This window comes from Nicotiana tabacum, chromosome 15 (genome assembly GCF_000715075.1).
Source record: "Nicotiana tabacum cultivar K326 chromosome 15, ASM71507v2, whole genome shotgun sequence".
In the NCBI taxonomy this organism is placed as follows: domain Eukaryota; kingdom Viridiplantae; phylum Streptophyta; class Magnoliopsida; order Solanales; family Solanaceae; genus Nicotiana; species Nicotiana tabacum.
In genome coordinates this window covers 118121106-118135412 of record NC_134094.1, presented here as the reverse complement: position 1 = coordinate 118135412, position 14307 = coordinate 118121106, and the positions used below count along the sequence as shown (strand labels likewise).

The 14307-nt window shown below is 33.7% G+C and overlaps 1 protein-coding gene across 1 annotated transcript; it reads left to right on the top strand.

The window, feature by feature from the left end:
- Nucleotides 1-6299: 6299 nt before the first annotated feature.
- On the top strand, nucleotides 6300-13785 carry LOC107766833 (putative phospholipid-transporting ATPase 7). Its single transcript, XM_075231177.1, has 11 exons — nucleotides 6300-7130; nucleotides 7792-9722; nucleotides 9827-9937; nucleotides 10289-10565; nucleotides 10889-10977; nucleotides 11075-11162; nucleotides 11249-11458; nucleotides 11555-11680; nucleotides 12327-12425; nucleotides 12586-12777; nucleotides 12860-13785. The coding sequence occupies exons 2-11, from the start codon at nucleotides 7939-7941 to the stop codon at nucleotides 13496-13498; spliced, it is 3615 nt and encodes a 1204-aa protein (XP_075087278.1). The 5' UTR covers nucleotides 6300-7130; nucleotides 7792-7938; the 3' UTR covers nucleotides 13499-13785.
- Nucleotides 13786-14307: the final 522 nt, after the last annotated feature.

Below are 14307 nucleotides of genomic sequence, written 5' to 3'. Positions count from 1 at the left end.
GCATAACATGCTGGATTTTCATAATGTGCTAGAGTTTCAACATAATATATTAGAAGTTCATACACAGGTGCTCTAATCTCCAGTATATTATGCTGGAACTTTTTGTGTGTTGGAGTTCCAGCATAATATGCTGGAAGTTCATACACAGGTGCTCCAATCTCCATTATATTATGCTGGAACTTTCCGTGTGCTGGAGTTCCAACATAATATCTGGAAGTTCATACACAAGTGCTCCAATCTCCAGTATATTATGCTGGAACTTTCCGTGTGCTGGAGTTCCAACATAATATCTGGAAGTTCATACACAAGTGCTCCAATCTCCAGTATATTATGCTGGAACTTTCCGTGTTGCAGCAAAATAGTGGCTATTTTTCAATGACTTTGCAATCTATTTTTTAATTATCAGTCCGAAAACTGGCTAGCCCGTGCTATTTTAACAAAAAATACTTGGGTTGAGATGAGATGGGTCAAGATGAACTTAAATTTGGGTCATAACCCAACTCTCCCAACTTTTATCAAGTTTTAATTAAGGGATTTTTACACAAATAATCGGTCATATTCATTATTTACTTTTTTTAGCCATATACATAGATTATACACAATTATACATTATATAATATATAAATTATATATTTATTATACCTTCACTGGCTATTTTTAGTTTAAGCAATTTAGTGGACGGTTATTTGGGTTAATTCTTTTTTAATTAATGTGTATTATTTTCTTATAAATTTTTTATTATCAAATAAAACTTTTTTATTTTTTATAATCATATATTACATATCAAATAATTTTAATAATATTTTGGTAAAGTTACTCATGAATTAATTTGGGTTAAAAATCAACCCAACTTTAGATGGACTGGGTCAACATGGGCTGAGTTCAACAAATGGACAGGTTAGGCGGGTCATATTTTTCTAGGTCAATGTTGACACCTCTACCCATAGAGAAAGCGAGTGATAACACTTATTAAACTTGAAGTTTTGTGAACGAGATAAAAAAATGAATAGTAACACCGAAATATCCTATTTGTACAAATCAGGGGGGAAGTGCACAGTTAGCCACTAATTAGAGATGTCTTTACTATTTGGCCATTGTTTAAAATATATTTACTTTTTAGCCAGTGCTTAATAAATTTTTACCCGCCCGGATGAAAATACTCATGTGCTAAACATGGGTGTTGTGTAAATATTAAGGACATGGTGTCCTTAACTTCATGAATGATGTGTAAATATTAAGGACAAAGTGCCCTATATTTGCACCTTCCGTTGTTAAACTTTAGGACATCATGTCCTTAACTTCATATGTGCAGGGTAAATATTAAGAACATTACGTCCTTAATTTCATGTGTGCAGTGTAAATGTTAAGGACATAATGTCCTTAACCTGTATTTGCACCTTTTGTTGTTAAACTTTAGGATCTCATGTCCTTAACTTCATATGTGCAGTGTAAATGTTAAGGACATGGTGTTCTTAACTTCATGTGTGTAGTGTAAATGTTAAGGACATAATATCTTTAACTTTATGAGTGTTGTGTAAATATTAAGGACATGATGCCCTTAACTTCATGACTGTTGTGTAAATATTAAGGACAAAGTGTCCTGTATTTGCACCTTCTGTTGTTAAATTTTAGGACATCATGTCCTTAACTTCATATGTGCAGTGTAAATGATAAGGACATGTCGTCCTTAACTTCATGTGTGCAGTGTAAATGTTAAGGACACCATGTCCTTAATATTTACACAGCACTCATGAAGAAAGGGTAAAAATATCTTTTCGTAATAATTTTAATAGAGTAGTGGCTATTTTTGGTCAGCATTAAAAATACTGAATAAAAATTAAATACCAATGTTAAAAAGTGATTATCCCACGCCATTTCTACTACAAATCACTCTTTAGTAAAAGGCATAAATGGGCTATCCACGACTTACGAGTTACATGGACCAAGCCCACTCCATTTTCACGGATAGTATTAGAGCCCATCTTGATTAGTTGATCAAATTTGACAAATGATCGGTTTTTAGACCGCTAATTAAGTGTTAGCCAGCGGTTTCAAACTATACAATGTTTAGTCATTTATAATGCGAAAATAAAATTTTAACAAAAATATATCTAGTTAAAATACGAAAAAACTCCAAAATCTTTTACTAGAGTTTGGATATTTATCAGCTCAAACTCCAGGAATAATTTCTACTGTTTGAAATGTGCAATTTGAACTCAATAAAAAATTCATGAAGTTTGAAGTTTTACTAGTTCGAACTTCACGAACTATTCTTAGAATTTAAGTTCACTATGTTTCCAAATGGGCAATCACTTATTTCACTAATTGTGTATTGCCAATTTTCTATGTGAATCATAAATAACGAGAAAATTATCAGAATGGTCCTTTATGTGCGGAGGTTGGACTACATTTGTCCTTAATGTATATCATTAACAAAAATAATCCTTAATATATTGAAATAGTGGATATTTTTAGCCGAAAACACTAAACCTAACACAAATTCTAGTTTCCAAAGACCAGCCAAATTTTTTTATTACCATATGTATAACCCAAAGGTAGATTTCCACAAACATTAACACAAATTCTCTCCAAAAATATTTTTCTCAAAGATTAATCTAAATACACAAATTTATTTCTAAAAGTTGTTTTTCAAATGTACACAAAAACCAAAATCCAAACACCAATTTATAGTAGATAAGCAAAATAAATAAATCTTCAAAACACACAGGAGTATATGATTTTTCGGATCAAAGGTAAAAGATACTGTATACAGTATACATAATCAACCAATACATACAAAAAAAATAAACCAACATTCAATTTCTAATGGGATATGAATCATAAAGACAGACTTAACTTAGATTTGGGCAATTAAACCATCTTCGTCGTGTCCTAGGAAGTGAGGCTTTTATATAACACCATTAATGGACAGGGACTTAACGTAGAATTGGGCAATAAATACCTAAAACCTATTTTTAAAAATAATTTGAAATTAAGACTAAAAATTAATTTGTGTATGTTTATTTTTAGGAAATAACTCTACATATGATACTATAGTGGCCGTTTGGACATAAGAATTATGAAATTTAGAAGAAAAAAGTGAAAAAAAATTTCAAGTGAAAATAATATTTGAAAATTAGAGTTGTGTTTGGACATGAATACAATTTGAAAATATTTTTTAACTTTTATGAGTGATTTGAAGTGAAAATTTTGAAAACAATTTTTTGGAGTTTTTAAAAAATTTTAAAAATTAATTTTAAGTGAAATTTGAAAATTTTATGATCAAACACTAATTAAACAAAAATGAAAATTTTTAGACGATTTGTTTTTTTTTAAAATAACCAAACGGGCCTATATGTCAATTTTCCAAAAGTGGACACATCGATCCGAAAGTAGAAGAATCAAATACATACAAACACACGCACGCGTAAAGTGAACAACGTCCAAAAGTGAAATGAGAAGTGGAAAAGCCAAAAACAGAAAAAATAGAGAGAAAAGAAAGACTTTTTCTGATAGCCAATGGCCAATAGACAGGAGTTCAATTTTAATGAATAAGATTTCGCATTTTTTCACACTGTGTGTCAGAGGCCTCATCTTTAGGTCCCACACTCTTCCACTCTCAAATTACCCAACAAACTCCATTAATATTGTTATATATAGTGGGCTTTTGGATATAAGAATGGTAAATTTTCGGAAAAAAATTCGAAAATGATATTTGAAAATTAGAATTGCGTTTGGACATGAATATAAGTTTGGGTTGTTTTTGAATTTTTATGAGTGATCTGAGTGAAAATTTTTAAAAAATAGCTTTTTGGAATTTTTCAAATTTTAAAAAAATTCAAAAATTCATCTTCAAGTGAAAATTAAAATTTTTATGGCCAAACACTAATTTCGAAAAAAAAAATTAAAAATTCATGGCCAAATGGGCTCATAGTATTAGTACTTGAAAATTTATACATTACTTTTATACGGCGTATTTGATTGAGTACAATTAGTGGTGGCAAAATGGTTAAAAAAAAATCAGTTATCCATCCATATTACCATTAAAAAGGGGGTTAAACAATGGACTTTTTAAAAATGGGTCAAATATGGATAAGAACCATATTATCCACTTTAAAAAATGAATAACCAATGGATAACTAATGGGTTTAACTTTTACATTTGTAAAGCCTTAGATTGGGGGTTTCTCAAGTTTAGGAGACTGGGAATTCTCCCAAAAGTGATCATATTCAAGAAGCCATGGATAATATGGATATCCATATTATCTGCCAGTTAATCTATTTTTTATTCATATTAAATATGGGTTAGTTTAAATAATTTATCTGTTTTTGCATTACCCATTTTCGACCCGCCTATATCTGACCTGACCCACCCGTTTGTCACCCCTAAATACAATGTTAAAAATTGAAAGAAATCGTTTGATTTTAAATATATACTCCTTTCGTTTCAACTTATGGATCTTATTATTTTTTTTAGTCTGTTTCAAAAAGAATATTTTTTTTATATTTAGTAACTCTTTAACTCTAACTTCCAACCTGACATATTTAAAACTACAAGTTTTAAGGATATTTTGGTAATTTATACAAATTTTTAATTTAAAATCACAAGATTTAATAATTTTTCTTATTTTCTTAAACTTTGTGCTAAGTCAAACTAATATACATAAATTCAATACCAAGTACTTCCTCCGTTCAATTTTACTTGTCCACGATAGATTTTGCACACCCTTTCAAGAAATAATAGACGAAATGCATATTTTACCATAGTGCCCATAATAATAATGATAAAATTAATTAATTTACAGATATGAGAATATATATATACTATATTAAAAGTATGAAAGCCATTAGCGAAATATCGTTCGCTTTTTTTACCCTTTAAAAATAGAGCTAACACTGGATAAAATAGTCATTTGATTATTTTTCTAATATTTAGAAATAGTCATTTAATTAATTCCCTAACATTTAGGAGTTTGCATAATAATTATTTTCCTTGTTTGAACTGTATTAAATATTCTAACATTTAAAACTTTAAAATCACTAATATTTTACCTTATATAAATTTTACACTTAAATTATATATAAATAATAAATAAAATAAATAAAGGAGAGAATAAGAACATTAAAGAAGAGGAAGTACGTTTGGCTTTGGATAATATGGAAGTTTCTTTAAATTTCTTTAAATCTCTTCTATATTAGAATACTTACAATATATAGAAGACTAATCCACTAATAATAGTATTCTATATTATATTAGTTTTCAAAGCTTTTAAATTAGTAATTGCAATTGTTTGGAATATTTAGCATAAATTAATAACCAACTCCAAAATTATCAATTATTCCAACAAGATAGTTTATGAGATCTTTTAATTTCTCTAGATAGTATTAAATTTAGCCGAATATAATCAAGTTTCTTGATTATAATTATGTCTTTTAAAGGGCATTTTAATTGTAGACTTTATTTATGGTATAAAGTGATTCTTAAATTTTTGAGATTTACAAAGAATTATCATTTCTTTTTTCGTGGATGATTTTTCACCTAATCGACTTTTTACTATTTGAAAAAAATTGTTATCGAATAAAAATATAATTGCAATTAAATACTTAAAATTTGGTATGAGCTAGCTAATTAGTATTATTTAAATACTAATCTCACTTGAAAAATGATACTTCCAAACTAAATACACACTTCCCGTTCTAACTTCAATCATTCTTTGAAATGCATTTTAAGTTGAATTATTTGACTGATGATTGAGTATTTTCGTGGAACAGTTTTATTTTTTATTAGTTATATATGACCAACATTCATTATTTTCAAGAGCTTGTATTTTTATTTTATATCTCAAAGATAAATTTTAAATAATTTTTTTATTGGGTTAGGCACACGCGCAAAGCGCGTACGCTAATACTAGTTAATGATAAAGACAAAGGAGGAAAAAAAATATGATCTTCTCTTGATTTGCTAAAATGGACAAATAAAAGTAAAAATATATTTTTAGCACAATGAACAAGTATAAAATATAACATTAGGAATAACTACTTATAGAAATGCTGTTTAAAATATAACATTCGTTTAATAGTTGGAAATTATCACGAACTTATAAAAAATATAAGAAACCTCCTAAAAGTTTGAAATGCACGCTATTTGATGATGTAATAGTTCTTGCAATCATCAGTGTATAAACCTTAAGGCTTAAGTTTATAGGAGTACTGTAGTATTTGGGGTTGAATAATTCTTTTTTGTAAAGCAATTGTCCAAAAAGCAACTGCTATAAACTTAAATTACACGAAGTGTAGCGTGTACAAAATATTCCATCCGCTCACTTTTAATTCTCAGTATAAAGACAATTTTTTTCTCATATTTTTTCCTTAATTTATTAAACAATATTTCTTGAATAAATAATGGTTAATTATAGCTTTTTAATACTCAATATTAAAATTCACATAGAACTCAATATTAAAATTCACATAGAACTCTTTGTAATCAACCCTTCGTTAAACACAAAAGTCCACTAAAGTATCTTTTATTCTCTTGTTTTATGAATTATTTTTTTCTTCAGAGGTTATTTAAGAATTTGAGTTCAATTATTGAGTATCAATTAATAAGATTATTATAGTAAAATTATCATGTCATTCATTATTTTTTAACGGTAAAGTCAAAATGTGTACGAGTGATCGGAGCGAGTAATTCATTTTATGCGTCAGTTTTTCTCAAGAAACAAGAAAAAGGACGGTGAATATTTGGAGAAGTGAATGCAACTGAAGTTCCGAGAAAGAAGCAGTGAATCCCATGTCTGTAAAGAGGATAGGAGGGAGAAAACACACAAACAAACAACATGTTTATGTTATGTTATGTTACACATTGCACTCCATAAAGAGAGAGAGAGAGGGGTTGTGTTGTGTCCTAAAATACTGGCATTGCTTCGGACTTTGGGACAGAGAGAGAGAGAAAGGACTCTTTCTTCTTTCTCTCCTGAACCCATCATCGTCCTTGTCTCTCTCTCTTCTTTCTCTCTCTTACGTTGTACATTTTGATTTTCAAGAAAACTGCTGCATTCTTCTATTTCAGGGTCTTTTTTTGCAGTTATATCAATTGCCACTTCCTTATTTCTTTATCCTTTCCCTTTTCAGGTACCCTTTTTTCCCCCTTAATATTTTGCTTTTTGTGGCCTGTGTCTTGTTTTTTCTTTTAATCACAAGAAAATGTGCTGCCCCTTTTTTTTCTTCTGTGAAACTTTGCCTGTTGTAATTTGGTAAATGAATTTTCTTTCTGAAGGATTATGTATTTTGTGTTGTGGTTGTTGTGTTTGTTATGTTTAAAATGCTGGCAAAATAGCTGCAGCTTAGCTGAAATGTTTTGTGATTTCCTCTCAAAGAAAGTTAAATCTGTTGTAAAAATTGAATCTTTATTGGATATATGCAGGGGCCTTTTCCCAAATTTAAGGCTCAGATAAACTCAAATTTGTTTAAATAAAATATAGTAATTTTCAAGAAAAGTTAGATTGAACCCGTGGAAACAGGCACTTGCAGAAATGCAGGTTAATGCTGCTTGCAATAGACCCTTACAAAAGTTAGATCACGGGTTCAACCCGTGGAAACGTGCTCTTGCAGAAATGCAGCGTAAGGCTGCATACAATAGACCCTTATGGTTCGGCCCTTCTCCTGACCCTGCGCATAGCAGGAGCTTAGTTTACCGGGCTATCTTTTTTTTTTTGGATCTTGATGTTATTTGGATGAGCTGTGATTAATTTATATATTTGAGGTTAATGTATCACCCCCCTTTGCGTTACAGGCCTGGCCTAATTCCTCTGGGTATCCCAATTCACATAAAAAGGAATGCTTGCATGAGGATGCCCTTTAATTCATGTCTTTTTCCTCTTAGGAAAGTTATCATGTTGTGGTGCAACTGATTTAGGCTTTCCTTGAGAGGAAAAAAGAAATGGCGCGAGGCAGGATAAGGGCAAAGATCCGAAGGAGCAGTTTGTACTCATTTGCTTGCTATCGGTCGCATGCCAAGGAAGATGGTCCCCATCAGTTAGGCCCCGGGTTCTCGCGAGTTGTACATTGTAACCAGCCCCATCTCCATGAAAAGAAACCTCTTAAGTATTGCAGCAATCACATATCCACCACAAAGTATAACATCATCACATTCCTACCCAAGGCCTTATTCGAGCAATTCAGGCGTGTTGCTAACTTGTATTTTCTCATGGCTGCAATTGTGTCGGCCACAACAAATCTGTCCCCGTTCTCAGCTTTCAGTATGGTAGCTCCGTTGGTCTTTGTGGTCGGGTTGAGTATGGCGAAGGAAGCCTTAGAAGACTCGCGGAGGTTCATACAAGATACAAAGGTCAATCATCGGAAAGCTAGTGTCCACAAGGAAGATGGTGTGTTTAGTCATAAGCCGTGGATGAAGATTTCGGTTGGAGACATCGTGAAAGTGGAAAAGGATCAATTTTTCCCGGCAGATTTACTTCTTTTATCGTCTAGTTATGAAGATGGAATCTGTTATGTGGAAACTATGAACTTGGATGGAGAGACAAACTTGAAGGTAAAACGAGCGTTGGAGGTTACTCTATCTTTGGAGGATGATGAGGCTTTCAAGCAATTCAGTGCAACCATAAAATGTGAAGATCCTAATCCTAGTCTTTACACTTTTGTGGGCAACCTCGAGTATGATCGTCAGGTTTATCCTCTTGATCCGAGTCAGATTCTTCTCAGGGATTCAAAGCTTAGGAATACAGCTTATGTTTATGGAGTTGCTATATTTACTGGTCATGATAGCAAAGTTATGCAGAATTCTACAAAGTCTCCTTCTAAAAGGAGTAGGATCGAACTACAGATGGACAAGATTATTTACCTCCTTTTTACTGTCCTTCTCTCGATCTCATTTGTCAGTTCAATCGGCTTTGCCATATATGCAAAATTTCAATTGCCAAGCTGGTGGTATATGCAACCTATGAACGAAGTAAATAATGTGGTCGATCCAAGACAGCCTGAGTTGTCAGGCCTTTTGCATCTGGTCACTGCACTTATACTATATGGTTATTTAATTCCTATATCCCTCTATGTTTCCATTGAAGTTGTGAAGGTCCTACAGGCATTGTTCATAAACCAGGATATTAGTATGTATGATGACGAGTCTGGAACTCCTGCTCAAGCGCGAACATCAAACTTAAATGAGGAGTTGGGGCAGGTCGATACTATCCTCTCAGACAAAACCGGCACTTTGACATGCAACCAAATGGACTTCTTAAAATGCTCCATTGCTGGTACGGCATATGGAATGCGTGCAAGTGATGTAGAACTTGCAGCCGCAAAGCAGATGGCTGAGGACCTTGGTGGGCAAGATCCTGATTCACCGAGACGCGAGTATGAGAATGGTTCATCAGAAATTGAATTAGAGAGTGTCATCACTTCTAAAGACGATTTTAAAGCTGCAATAAAGGGGTTCAGTTTTGAGGATAGCCGCCTTATGAAAGGAAATTGGATGAAAGAGCCAAATGCAGAAGTCATCTTGTTATTCTTTAGGATACTTTCAGTTTGTCATTCTGCTATTCCCGAGCTAAATGAGGAGACTGGCAACTTTAACTATGAAGCGGAGTCGCCAGATGAAGGAGCATTTCTTGTTGCAGCTAGGGAATTTGGCTTTGAGTTTTGTAAAAGAACTCAATCAAGCATTTTTGTACGGGAGAGATATCCTTCTTTTCAAGAGCCAATTGAAAGGTGAGATAAACTCACATACTCGTAAGTTGCTTTCAACAACAATTGCACACCACTTGTAGTATGTCACTATTTTCTAAGGTTACATGTTGTTGCTATTCGTTTAGGGAATTCAAAGTTCTCAATCTATTGGAGTTCACTAGCAAGCGGAAGAGAATGTCTGTTATAATTCGCGATGAGAGTGGCCAGATTCTTTTCTTGTGTAAAGGAGCAGACAGGTGTTTCTTTGAATGTCCTTTTTATTACGATGAACTATGCATCCTTAAAGTAGGTGATCTAAGTGACTATTTTGCTATCAAACACGCTGTTAAATTGTCTGTCAATTACAATATGCTTATTCGTTGATTACTCTATTACCCCTTTCCTCCTATATCTTTCCTTTGTTTGGTTTGGGGTGGGGGGTGGGGGGTGGGGGGGGGTGGGGGTGGGGTGTGAAGACGGGATGTGGTTTTGCTAAAATTATTAGTATAAGTTATGATACCTCTCTCGGCTATTTCGTAAGTTGTACAGAAATGATTTATGGCTATGTTCTTAATATATAATTTCAAACCTTTTCTTTAATTATGCAGCATCATCTACGATAGATTATCAAAGAATGGAGGAAGGTTTCAAGAAGCTATGACAAAGCATTTAAATGATTATGGGGAAGCAGGGTTGCGTACACTTGTGCTTGCCTACAAAAAGCTCGATGAGGCGGAGTACTTAGCCTGGAATGAAGAGTTTGCTAAAGCAAAATCTTACATTGGCGGTGACAGAGATGCCATGCTTGAAAGAGTATCTGATATGATGGAAAGGGACTTGATCCTTGTTGGTGCAACTGCTGTGGAGGATAAACTACAGAAGGGAGTATGTAACTTATACAACAACTACGCCTCAGTCCCAAACAAGTTAGGGTCGGCTATATGAATCCTCGTCGACCATGTTACTCCATTTAAACTCATCTCAGGCCAATATTTTAAAAATAAAAATAAAAAAGTACTAGAAGTTCTATATATTCTCTACTTACATCCTAAGAAAGCAAAGGACGTAAAGTAAAAGTGCTAACATGACTTAAACATATTCTCAACTAATAGGTATCGCAGGAGTATGAGCTTACTTAAAAATTCAAAGTATATTTTCTTGCACATAATCGCACTTTCTGACTAATTCATTATTTATCTTTTCACCAGGTTCCTCAGTGCATAGATAAACTGGCGCAAGCTGGTCTCAAAATCTGGGTACTGACAGGTGATAAGATGGAAACAGCCATCAACATAGGGTCCGTCTCCTAAAGAGAGAAATGCCTTCCAACATTATAATACTTATTCAGTCAATGGTTTATAACTGCTAAAGGACAAATTCCTGTTTCCTTGCAGCTATGCTTGTAGTTTGCTTCGACAAGGAATGAAACAGATAAGCATAACGACAATGAATGCAGACTCAGTGGCTCAAGATTCTAAACAGGTAGGCCATTCTAAACCAAGTATACAAAGTTTGTAGGAGATTTGTTACAAGTGATGGAGCCTCCATTTCTGTTTTTTACTGGTCAGGCTATGAAGGAGGACATTTTGAAACAAATCACAAATGCTTCTCAAATGATCAAACTTGAAAAGGATCCACATGCTGCGTTTGCGTTGATTATTGATGGGAAAACTCTAGCTTATGCTTTGGAGAATGATATGAAGCAACACTTTTTGAACTTAGCAGTTAATTGTTCATCTGTCATCTGCTGTCGTGTATCTCCTAAGCAGAAGGCCTTGGTAAGATAAACCAGATTGGCTTTTGTAATTCTACCCCAATTATTCAGCCATGAAATTGGTCATATTTATATTTCCTTCGTAATTGATTTGGATCAGGTTACTAGGTTAGTAAAAGATGGAACTGGAAAAATCACCTTAGCAATTGGCGATGGTGCAAATGATGTTGGGATGATTCAAGAAGCGGACATCGGAGTTGGTATCAGTGGTGCAGAAGGAATGCAGGTTAGTGGTGCATCTATGTGGCATACAGGTACAGAAGTGGCTACAACGGAGCAGCTTACTCCTGAGATGGATTTACCGATTGAACTAGATTTACCCGCCTTTTTCACCCAAGCGGATTTCCCCGTGCTACCAAGTTTTGAGCAGACTACGGATCCATTCGACGATCTTTTTGATAATATATGTGAACAAATAATAGCTATAGTCCAACCATTTCCCGAATTTCAAGGGTGGGATTTGTATTTGTTGGACGAAGTTATTTCATTGTCCCTTTTTTCCCTGATGGATGAATATTATTTTTCCATTGAATGCCTCCAAGGCATATACTTAGATTTAATCACCAATGGTGCTTCTTCAGCCTTTTTAACCTTTTTTCTTAATTATTGAATTGAAGTTATATAAAAAATGAACTGACAAAGCATCTGTTCACGGAGGTTGTTGTAGTTTTCGTAGTTGCAAGAATTTTTTTCTCACGATTGGGTTAGTGTTCAGTGTACCGCTTGTCTAGCCTATGCTTCGCATGATCATCTCAATGTTCAAGCTCTAGATTTTTATGCACATAATTCCAGTCCCACTTTCTCAAACTTTGAATTGCGAATTGTCATGTTTGTTACAATATCACGTAACATCAGCCTTTATTATGTTGCAGGCTGTGATGGCGAGTGACTTTGCTATTGCGCAGTTCCGGTACCTGGAGAGACTTCTTGTTGTACATGGGCATTGGTGCTATAAACGAATTGCTCAGATGGTAATGACTGTACATAATGTTTCAATTTGTGGATAGAAGATCAAATACATATGGCCAGTGACATAAAATGCCTAAGCAGATAAATATGTGATTATATTCGTGATCTAACTGGATCTTTCTCCTATACTTTTCTGACTTGCATTTTATCTTCTGCGTTCAGATATGTTATTTCTTCTACAAAAACATCTGTTTTGGCCTCACACTCTTTTACTTCGAGGCTTTTGCTGGCTTTTCGGGACAGTCTGTCTATGATGATTCGTATATGATGCTATTCAACGTCATTCTTACTTCATTGCCTGTAATTGCACTTGGAGTATTCGAGCAGGATGTGCCTTCTGATGTTTGTTTAAAGGTATTCCTCCGGTTACTATCTTACTTCTCATAGTTTCAATAAAATCGACTTACACAGACATCTCTGCTAAATTGCTCCGCAGTTTCCAGCACTGTACCAACAAGGGCCGAAAAACTTGTTCTTTGACTGGTATAGAATTCTCGGGTGGCTTGGCAATGGTATCTACACGTCCCTCATTATTTTCTTCCTCAACATTATCATCTTTTACGATCAAGCCTTCCGTTCTGGAGGCCAGACGGCTGACTTGACAGCTTTGGGTACTACGATGTTTACCTGTGTCATATGGGCTGTGAACTGCCAAATTGCACTTACTATGAGTCATTTCACATGGATACAACATATTCTTATTTGGGGAAGCATTGCTACTTGGTACATAGTTCTCTTGATATATGGTAGGTTAGCACCAGTTTATTCTAAATACGCGTTCGGGATACTCGAGGAAGCTCTAGCTCCTGCTCCAATCTACTGGTGTACCACTCTTTTAGTAACTATGGTATGCACTCTGCCTTACTTAGCTCACATAGCTTTTCAACGATCGTTTAGTCCGATGGATCATCACATTATTCAAGAAATCAAATATTATAAGAAAGACATAGAAGATCGTCATATGTGGAAGAGAGAAGGATCTAAAGCAAGGCAGAAGACCAAGATTGGGTTCACAGCAAGAGTAGATGCTAAAATTCGGCTGTTGAGAGGGAGACTGCAGAAAAAGAAATTATAACTGTGAATGGTTGATTTTCTTTTAATTTTTTTGGGGGAGTAATTTTTCCCTTTCAATTACTACACAGAACTTAGGGGGTTAGGCCATTTACAATTTTTCTTCTTTGGCCTATTTGTAACTCATTTGTAAATTTCTTTTTGTCCAGTATAGTGAGAAATCAAATGAGGTCATTCATTTGTTCCCAACTACTGTGGCAGTCTGTATTGTACAATACTTGCACGATTTACTTGTAGTTTGAGAAGGTAGCTATATGTGTTTATATAAATCGTGGTCATGTTCATTGTTTACTTTTTCTAGCCATGTACATAAATTATATATTGATTATACATAATTATATACATATAATACATAAATTATGCATATATTATATCCCCGCCGGCTATTTTTAGTTTAAATGGTTGGATAGGCGGCTAATTAACCATAACTTGACCTGTGACTCTTGGACTAATACCAAATCCTAAATTGACTCGTGTACTGTGTATAAGCTTCATTCTCAGCTGCCAGACAGTTTTTTTTCGTGAAAAATGTTAATAGGTCCTTTCCTATAAATTATAATGGGATTTAGTATTATACAACTATGCCTCAATCTCAAAGTAATCATATAATTTTCATTAATCATGTCACTCCACTTATACCATAGTAATTTAATTTTTGAATAATTAGGTTTTCTAGCATTATAATATCTTTATACTTTTTACTAGCATACAAATCTCTAACAAAACTAACAGACTTTAAACGCTAAACCTTAATTTAAACTAATTGGTATAAGTCTATATGGATCTTATGCTTCTATTCTATCCTTCTTTGTG

Bases quoted from the DNA above. Each gene is read 5' to 3' on its own strand.
- LOC107766833 (XM_075231177.1), top strand. From the start codon at position 7,939: ATGGCGCGAGGCAGGATAAGGGCAAAGATCCGAAGGAGCAGTTTGTAC. The intron at 9,938-10,288 runs GTGTTTCTTTGA...TTAATTATGCAG, and splicing joins TTGTGTAAAGGAGCAGACAG to CATCATCTACGATAGATTAT. The intron at 11,459-11,554 runs GTAAGATAAACC...GATTTGGATCAG, and splicing joins CTCCTAAGCAGAAGGCCTTG to GTTACTAGGTTAGTAAAAGA.